Source organism: Hippopotamus amphibius, chromosome 9, assembly GCF_030028045.1.
Source record: "Hippopotamus amphibius kiboko isolate mHipAmp2 chromosome 9, mHipAmp2.hap2, whole genome shotgun sequence".
NCBI lineage: Eukaryota > Metazoa > Chordata > Mammalia > Artiodactyla > Hippopotamidae > Hippopotamus > Hippopotamus amphibius.
In genome coordinates, this window is record NC_080194.1 from 82484511 (window position 1) to 82494522 (window position 10012).

General features: G+C 47.4%; 1 protein-coding gene across 3 annotated transcripts in view; it reads right to left on the minus strand.

The window, feature by feature from the left end:
• Positions 1 to 6695, minus strand: part of DCPS (decapping enzyme, scavenger) — a 39091-nt gene extending 32396 nt beyond the window's left edge. The window contains exons 1-2 of one of the 3 annotated variants that reach the window (XM_057695950.1): positions 6573 to 6695; positions 4888 to 5062 (exon numbers count right to left, since the gene is read on the minus strand). In XM_057695950.1, coding sequence (XP_057551933.1) covers positions 4888 to 5062; positions 6573 to 6575 — 178 coding nt within the window. In that variant the 5' untranslated portion in view covers positions 6576 to 6695. Of the gene's footprint in view, positions 1 to 4887; positions 5063 to 6474 lie in introns of all 3 variants that reach the window. The other 2 variants (XM_057695948.1, XM_057695949.1) reach the window with 2 other exon arrangements.
• Between the last annotated feature and the right edge of the window lie 3317 nt (positions 6696 to 10012).

Here is a 10012-nt window from a genome sequence, read left to right on the forward strand (position 1 = left end):
TGTTTTTCAACTTTATCTAATCAGAATCACACGGTGAACATTTTATGTCTTGCTTTTCCGGTTCTATGTGGTGGGACTCATCCTTCTTGACCTGTGTGGCTGTAGCTCATGGATTTTCAGTGAGTGGAGAAGTAGTCCAGTGCAGGATTTACTTATCTGCTCTACTGTCCGTCATCATCTGGACTGTTTCTAGTTTTTTCAATGTTGCCAAGAAAACTCTTATGGGAGTGGCTGGCCTCTTCCAGTGCTCCTCCTCCAGAGCCCAAGGTTTTGCCTCTGCACAGGACACAGGAGGAATAGCAGGCCTGCAGCGAGAGTTCTGGGAGTGGCCCACAATCACGAGAAGATGTGATTCCCAGGATCCCTCTGCTCCCTGGCCCGGCCTCACTCACACGCAGAAGCCTTCTGCACTGAACCTGAGATTCCCCACCCATGCTCTAACAGCAGGGAGAACAATGGCCTTTTAAGAGGCAGTCTGGATTTCTGAGTCACACCCCTCTCCCTACTATCTGCCCCCTTCTTCCCCAGGTAAGAGAATAGAGCTCTCAGTGAAAGGACTCCATTGATGGGCCACAGGCACGAGAGCTGGAGGAGGGGACCAAGGCTTTGCCCCGCCATCTGGCCCACCTGGTCCTCGCATTTGCCACCTGGCCACAGGGGGAACAAAGAAAACTCGCCTGCGGTCAGCGCCAGGCATTTTTCCATATGTTACATATATTGTTCCACTTAAGGCTCATATAATTTTAAAGGTGGAAGAACAACAATAAAAGATGACTAACACTTTTGAATACACACCATATGCCACTGTGCTAAGCGCTTTAAATACCTTATCCCAGTGGGTCATAACCCATGACAGTGGTGACGAAATTAATTTAGAAGGTTAAGACCAGCATTTAAAAAAAAGGAAACAGACACGACTGGAATGAAAATGAGAATACTAGAGTATGTCCCATAAAGTCAGGGTAAGTACTGTTTCATGAACTTTTCCTGTCCCTTATATTCACATATATTTAATCTATCTGCCCTGGGTCACAATGTAAAATATATCTGTATCTCTCACTGTGGGTAGAGACTAAAAAAATCTTAGAACACCCTTTCTTGTCTCGTTTATTCATAACCATCCTGACGTAGGCTCAGTTACTAACCTCATTTAACAAGAAAATAATTGCAGCTACTTCCTCAGCTTCGTCTGGGTCACACACCTCAGTCACCACCCACCCACCAGGCTCCCGATGCAACAGCCTCCTCTCTGTTTCTCCTTCCTCCCCCAGAACACGTGCTGCTGCCTCAGCCCAGAACACTCTCCCCGCCCCTCTCACCAGCTCTTTGCACAGCTGGTTCCTTTCCAACCTTCAGGCCTCAGCTTGGGGGTCATGTCCGCAGGGCCCCTGGCCCCCTGCCGGAGCAGCCCCTCTCCTGTTCACAGCCGCGTCGACGTGTGTCTCCTTGTTGCTGTCTGCCTTCCCCACTACGACCCCAAGGCAGGTAGCGTCTGATGCCCCCACCGGCGTACCTGGCACCAGGCGCAGAGCAGGCACGTCCTAAGTTGTGGGATGAATACAGACACTCTCGAGTACTCATGGTTGGTAAGTGGCAAAGCCAGGATCCCAGGCCGGGTAGCCCGAACCCCTTGACCCCTGCACTGTAGATGAAAACGCAGAAACAGCACACACGGCCTCAGGCCCCGCCACCAGTAGGTGTCAGCATTCGGCTGAGGTGGACTCTGACGCCCACGCTCTATTAGGTCAATGGGGTTGGGGACCGCGAGGGCCCTGCTGAACAGCCTCTTGTGGTCAGCTGAGAACTTGGAAGGGATAAGTGAGGAGACAGCAAAACCTCAGGCTAGAAGAGAAGAAATTTGCCAAAGAATGGATAAATACCAGAAGAAATCACGAGAGCGGCCAGCTCAGAGATGAGCTGGAGACTGGGTGTGGAGAGGTGGGACTGAGAAGTCTGAAGACCAAGGCCAAAGGAGCCGGCCACAGGAATACTTTGACCATGCTGCCACCTCGTGGCTGTGGAATGCTTCGCCCACAGGGGAAAGAAAGGGGTGGGCTGGTCTGTGGGTTCACTCTTCAGGGGTCATTTAGTGAGCACCTGATGTGGGTCTGGGGCTGCTTCGGACTGGAAATGTGTGTGACACGGCTCCAACTTCCAAGGACCGCTGTTCCCTATATCGAGGCAGTGGAGTGCCCCAACCCCAAACAAGACTAAGGGGTGGAGATGGTCTCTCCTTCATCTTGGAAACTCCAGCACCCAGCACAGGGCCCAGCACATTATTACAGTCATAGCAGCTACTATTTAATATGTGCTAATTGCTTCTAAAGACAGTGCATCGGATTCTCACATTTTACCTCTGAGGTACCTGTGAGACCACCAAATGGAAATGTCAGGTAGGTGTTTATTTCAGTATGAGCCTGGGGTTCTTGGAGAGGTCAGCGATGGAGGAACAAATGTGAACACCACCCACACACAGATGCTGTTTAAAGACCAGGGCTTCTCAATGAGTTTCGTGTGCATGTGACTCACCTGGGGTTTTTGTTAAAATGCAGATTCTGATTCTGTGGTCTGGAGGGGGGTCTGAGAGTCTGCATTTCTAATAAGCTCTCAGGTGATACCAATGTTGCTGGTCCACAGACCGCACTGTGAGTGGGAAAAATCTGGAACAGAAGTTGACAAACTATGGCCAAAGGGTCATATTCAGCCTATGGCCTGTTTTCCTACATTCAGCAAGATAAGAGCAGTGTTTTTATTTTTAAAAGTTAAAAAGAAAAAACTGTGACAGAGACCATTAGTGGCCCATAAAGCCCAAAATATTTATCTCTGGGGACTTCCCCGGAGGTCCAGTGGTTAAGACTTTGCCTTCCAATGAAGAGAGTGTGGGTTCAGTCCCTGGTCAGGGAGCTAAGATCCTACGTGCCTCAAGGCCAAAAAAACCAAAATATAGAACAGAAGCAATATAAATTCAATAAAGACTTTAAAAATGGTCCACATCAAAAAAAAAAAAAATTTTATCTCTGGTCCTTGACAGGAAAGGTCTGTCAACCCCTGACCTGGAATGTCATTCAGGGGCAGGGTGCACAGCGAAACGAGAGAGAGATGAGGGCAGAGCCCTGAGCCAAACTGTTATGACTCCCAAGTGGCCCTACCTAGTTTCAGCAGAAAAAATAAAAACATAATGCACTGTTTGTGTGCTTATGCTAAAAAGACAGCGAGCCCTGGAAAAGATGAGCTAAAATCTGAGGCTCCCAGGTGGGAGCATGCAGCGCTGGGGAAGAGGTGTAGACACCTCAGGGGCTGAACGGGGCTGAACACCTGTGATCTTGATAACCCACTGCCTCTTGCAGCATATACCTTGGGAAAAAATGACAGAAATAGAGAGACAGAGCAGCAGCTACCATCGACTGTATGCAGCACCACAGAAGTACATGTGCTGGAAAAATAAAATGAAAGGGAAAGGCTGTGGATTCTACAAGGTTGCTCCATGGAGCAGAACCTTCTGAATTTTGGCTGAGGGTGGGGAGGGTGGGGAGAGAAGAGGGCAAGGTGAGGGAAAGGGGTGACAGCAGAATAATGGCCCCAGAGCCTGTAGTTCAGGGGCTGCCCCAAGTCATGTTTGGCTACAGTGTTTGGCTACTGTCATGCTTCTGCCACCCTGTGTTGAGGACTATGTTTGCTTAAAAGTCATCACCCGAGAAAGCAAATACAGCTGTCCATTTCCGTCAATGGAACCGATCAATCTGACACTCTTTCAATAAAGGACCGGGCTGTTTCGCTTTCAGCCGTGAAAGAACCACATTAAGCGTTCACAAATATTTCCGAAAGACAACAATAGCGCCCTCTCTTGGGGGTGCGGAAAAGACTAAATCTATCTGAAAGACTGCAGCAGGATATCTGTAAAGCCAAACTGTTCTTAAACGCTGGAGGGCAAATAAAGACAGAAGGACATTATACAGCTGTCCTGGGCTGCAAAGCAGATCCCAGAATTTCCTGGTTGGAAGGCACCTTCAAGGTCAACCAGCCTCCCTCGTGCTTCACACCAAGCTGCCTCCTCAATCTAACCGTCTACAGGAGAAAAGCTCACATCACATCTGGCTTTTGGCATGGAATATTCTTCTTCTTCCTAAATTAAAAAATACTTGTGATCAAAACCAAATCTCTGTCTTTTAACCCACGAATTCCTGCCATTTTCAAGTGCCCCCTCGATCACACTCACTGTCTCCCCACTAGAAAGTGAATTCCGTCAGGGAACTAACTGATCTTGAAGCATCCAGGACACTGCTCATTCCACAGCCACATGGTAAGCAAGTCCACGGTCGACTAAAGATCTGTTTTTCTGCCACCTATTTGCAGTATGCTCTTAGGCAACTTCCTTAACCTTTCCAAACCTCAGTTTACTCACCTGTAAAGTCCTATTACAATAGGGCTATTTTGAAGATTAAATACAATGACATATGTAGGATACTTAGAATGGTGACTAGCACAACAGTAAGGGTTTAATAAGTGCTGACAATCATTATTATACAATTAGCAGATGAAACCGTTCTATCCTATGAATCACACTCCCAACCCCAAAACACATCACACCAGAGCCAGGTTTCTCAGCCTCGGCACCACTGCTATTTCTTTGTTGTGAGGGCCCATCCTGTGTTTTGTAGGAAATTCAGCAGCATCTCTGACCTCCACCTTCTAGGTACAAGCAGCACCCCACCTCCCCAGTTCCGACAACCAAAACTGTCTGCAGAGATTGCCAAATGTCCTCTCCTTCTGCCACAGGCAACTAATGCACTGGAATACGCAAATAAGTTATGGAGCGGTCACCGTACCCACTAATTCCTCACCATCCCTCTCTTCCCACAGGCAGCCACCTCCCTACCACGTGCTCACCACTCAGTTGCCTTGGAGGGAACAGGTGATAGGTGCTGTAGATATCATTGGAGAACTGCAGCTGGAGTTCAGGGCTACCCTTCAGGAGCTGAGCCACCTGGTCCACCTGAAATGGTGTCTTCTCCAGGATCACAATGGCATCCTCTCCATCCCCATCCGCAGAAGCCTCATTCACCTGTGGGTGAGACACCATCAGTGGGCCCAGGGGCAGAACCACAGGTGAGAGCCAGAGAGCAAAGGTAAAAGCTCCCAGGACCTCTGCAATCCCAACAGCTGGGATTTCCTTCCCTGCAATCTTCCCTCTAGGGAAGGCTAGCCGATGGCACCCATGTTTCTTCTCCCAGAGAAGGCATCTCATCACCTCAAATCCTTGTGGTAGCTCTCACATCTTTCTTCTAAAAGATGCAAAGCTTCTCAGCTGTCTTCTGTTTTAGGCTCACAAGGCCTCTGTCAAATTTTCTCCATTTTACAGATGAAGAAACTGAGGTCCAGAGAAAATTAAGTGGCTTGCCCAAAGTCACAGGAATAGTCAATGTTGAAATAGAAACTAGAATCTGGGTATTCCAACTAGCTTCTAGCTCGAAGGTTCTCAAGGCTAAAATCTTCAGCAGGTGCTGTAGACTGAAGACAGGTAGGACTGAGAGAACCAGACAGAACCTTGAAAAAAACCAAGAGTTGCGGGGACCTCCCTGGCAGTCCAGTGGTTAAGACTCCATGCTTCCAATGCAGGGGGCACAGGGTTCCACCTCTGGTCGGGGAGCTAGGGTCTCGCACCCCCAGAAAAGGAGAAAAAAAAAAAAGAGAGAGAGAGACAGAGAGGCATGGAAGCCTCAGCCAGGTCCCTCGGTGCTCTCAAAAGTGAGAGCTCCTGCCAGGAGTTCTGGAGAACCCTTGGACAGCCTCCTCACTAGTTCTTGAGGTGGTCTCCAGACTCTCCTCGGCCCCTGCAGGAAAGCTGAGCACATGGTATTAGAGCCAGCTTGGTGTCTGCCTACCCCAATGTATTGCGCACTCCTGAAGATCAAGAGTGTAACTTTCATCACTACGTGCCCTGCACCTAGCTCAGTGCTGGCCTGTCAGCGCGTGGTATGTGGAACTGAATCACCAATGTAATAAACTCTCTCCTCTGTTGGGGCTGGAATCCTGCTGAAGCAAGGATCAGACCTCCCATAGTCTCTATGTCCCCGCTTTGGGCCTGCAGGAGCAAGACCGTCCAACAACACTTACTGGGTTCCTAGCATCTTATCTTACAAGTTTAATGAATGAATGATGAACGCTTGGGGACTTCAACATGTGATTTTGAATCGGCAATACACTCTACAAGTGTCAGCTGTTTATTTCAGTAAAAGGGGAATTAGGAAAATTAACCCTAAGCGTGTTAACTCCCTTAATTTCACAAGTAGTCCTGTTTCTCCACGAACTAACCCCCCGAAGCATTTTAGGGCACTCTGACTCCCCTCCCCCCACCCGAGGAATGCGATTGGTATTTTCCGAAAAAGCTTTAAAAAAAAAAAAAAAATCTCCTCCGAGGCGACGATTGGGTCTCACTTCTTCCCGCATCCCCTCCCCAGGGCTGCCTAATGGTACCTTCCCGTGTAGGAAAATGATTTTGTCCCGCGCAGACTCCCTCAGCACTTTTTGCACTTTAAAGCCGGAGAAAGGTAAGCGGACAAGGGCAGAGGTACCATTCCCAACGCCCGCTTCTTTCCCCTCTATGCTGGGCGCCTCTGCCTCCTCGGCATCCAGTTCGCGCTTCCTCTTGTTGGGCTGAGGCGCTGGGTCCGCCATGCCGCTCGGCGGGAGGTGTGCGCCTGCGCAAACCGTGCTGCGGCCCCGCCCCTCCTGGCCGCCTCCTCCCACCACAGCCAAGGGGCGGTGACTACAACTCCCGACGTGCTCCGCGCCACAGCCCTTCGCCCTTCCGGCTCTAGAGACCCTGGGAGAGCTGATATCTGGGATCCGCCCGGAACAGACGTTTTGAATCAAGTTACCTGCCCTTGGTCTCCTTGTGCTGGCCGGCCCGAGTGGAGGCCGGTGCTGAGGGAAGAGAGAAGGCAGCACGTCCCTAAACAGGCGGGCTAGAGAGGCTGCAGGGGAGAGGGCTGCCCTAGCCTCCCCTGGGCTGGAGCTGAAAGACGTCTTTTGGACTCTGAATGCTTTGACATTTTGGTCGAATGCAACATTTTAATGAGAATTATACCCACATTGATTAGTTAGAGTGGAAGGAGTGTTTCTGAAACAAATCTGTTGAGCCAATATATTTCTTCGTCAGTTTTTTTTACAGAGAGCCCTTAAATCATTTCCAGTTTTCACCCCTTTTCATTTTACAGAAATGTTCATCGTGTTCAGTTCTTTGATTTATAGATTCAGTACTTTTTGCTGAAAAGAAAGATAAGTGAATGGAAACTGAAATACATTTCCATCGTCTGCTTTTTGTCCAGCCTAGAGGCTGCTGCCCTTCTGTATCCACTTTACTGAACCGAGCTTGTGTCTGCTCACACAACCCGCTAATCTACCCACCCTGGGTTGTGGTGAAGGAAAGTAGCAAGGCTCTCAAGCTGGGGCCAAGTAAGGAGAAAGGGCAGCTCATGTTCAAAAGACTTGAACTCCCTGATGACTTTCAGGGAAGGAATTTTAAAGACAAGATGAGGGAGAGGGTGGGGGCTGCCTGATCAGCTCGAGGACATTCCTCTGATTGGTTGGTGGTGATGTAACTAGGTGGTATTTTGGGAGTCAGCATTAACCTTCTGATTCCAGCCAGTCTGGGAGTCTAGGGATTGTGGTCAGTGCTGTAGTTTGCAGTTAACGTCTTCCCCCTGGTGGGGGTTTCAGTATCTACAAAATAACTCAGGGATACGGCTCAGGATATTTATCATCTCTAGCCCTTGAGGAGGAACTAAGGGTCCTTGACGTTGTTTTATGGCTAAACTACTGTTATTTTTGTCTTGCTTGACTATTTTCCTTTGTCTCTGCATTTCCTCACTTCTCTGATTCAATTTGCTCTTTGGAACTCTGGGAAGGCCTAGGAGGCTAAAGCTTTTCTACAAATATGAGATGGGGGTGGGTGTGGGGTCTGTTGCCTCGCAGTGTCCTGCTTGGTTTCTCCCAGTTTGACCATGTGTCCGCCGTGCTACCAGGGATGTGATCTGCAGCATGAATATGATTCATCTATCAGTTTCTTTTTTTCTTTTTTTGACCATGTAAACTTTTTATTTATAATCCCTCTGCAACCCCCTCGGTGCTTGAGCCTACCCTTTCAGGGACCCACGGCACATCGGCATCACTCCTGCTGAAACCTGCCAACTGAAAAAAAAATGCACAGCCTAAAAGTTGCAAGTCATGTTTTATTCAGGGACCTTTCTGAGGACTACAGCATGGGAGATAGACTGTCAGGATAGCTCTCAGGAGCTGTGCCAAAGAGGTCAGCGAGGAGCCAGGATATATAGGAGTTTTGCTGGAAAAGAAAAAAACCAAAAACATGTAGTTGAAAGTCAAAAGATTATTGCTAACCACAAAAAAGAGATAGCTCAAGTTAATGATTTTAGTACTTGTCTGTGTATGGGAAGATGCAAGAGTCTGGGCTCATTGAAATTATTCCTTAGATATGCATCTTAACTATCTAGGGCCAGTAAGTATCCTGTTTTCCTCCATCCTGAATTCCCCTCAGGGTGCACCATCAGGGTGGCTGTGGTGGCTGATGGTTTGATGGCAGCAATATTTATTGTTTACTTAAGTGGCATGCAACATTTTTTTTTGGTCAGCAAACCATTGGAATTTTTTACTCACTGCCCTTCCTTTTTTTTTTTTAATTTGGTAGGAGGGAGCATATTGAGTTTTCAAAGCACTGCTGGGTGAGCTTGCATGAGCCCAGTTAAATTTATAGCACTTTCTCTAGCTCCTCTCCACAGTCCCCACATATACTTGAGTGATGACAAGCCAGGCTGTTAGCAAGACTGGTTGAAATATGGTGGCTTTGGTGGAAACTTCAGGAGAGTGAAGTCTTTGCTTTCCAGAAAAATAATTGTCATTCAAAGTGAAATTAAATTTTAATTTGGGACTTCCCTGGTAGTCCAGTGGTTAAGACTCCAAGCTTCCACTGCAGGAGGCACAGGTTTGATCCCTGGTTGGGGAACTAAGATCCTGCATGGCTTGCGGTGCAGCCAAAAAAAATTTATTTTTCTTTGAAATAATTTTTTTAAAAAGAAAAATATATACTTGACCCTTGAAGAACATGAGTTAGAACTTCAGGGTCTACTTAAATGCAGATTTTTTTTTTTTAGTAGTAAATACTACAATACTACACGAATCCACAGATACAGGTCCAGAGGGCCAACTGTAAAGTCGTAGTTGGTTTTCTACTGCACAGAGGGTCGGCGCCCTCAACCCCCCACATTGTTCGAGGATCAACTGTATAATTTTAATTAAAATATGCATAAGGTTAGAATTCTACTCATAAGAGGGCCTGGTTCAAGGAAAAGATGAGCTCATAGGGAGCCTCAGCCCCCAGAGGACCTGCTGGAATACCAGACAGCAGAGTGCAAGGGACCTTTACAGCGGTGAATCTTCACTTGGCTTCAGAGGCATTTGTCTGTTGATAATTTTTTTAGTTCAGCTCATTTGGAAACAGAAGGCTCTGCACTGTCCTATCCAGTAGCCATTAGCCACATGTAACTATTTATATTTAAATTAATTAGAATTAAATGAAATTTAAAAGTCAGTTCCTCAGTCATACAGCCACGTTTCAAGTGTTTGATAGCCATGCATGGCTTGTGGCTACCACACTGGACAGCACAGATGTGGAACATTGCCATTACCACAGAAAGTTCGACTGGACATTGCTGTATTAGAGGATTGCTCCTGGGAAGCCTTAGTCTATAAACATCAATCCTTCCATTTTCTTGTGTAATCTCAAAACTTCCCCCCCCCCCCCTTTTTTTTAATTTAAAGAAGGACTAAACACTTCTTCCATTTCAGGTATTATGACAGGACAATATCCTGAAAACAATCAGCTAAAAACACCTAAACATTCTGGATGCAAAATTAAAAACATCCTTTTGGTTACATTCCTGCTCTCTCAAGAAAACAAAATTTTGAGAAAAAAACATGTGGGAGCACAAATCTATAG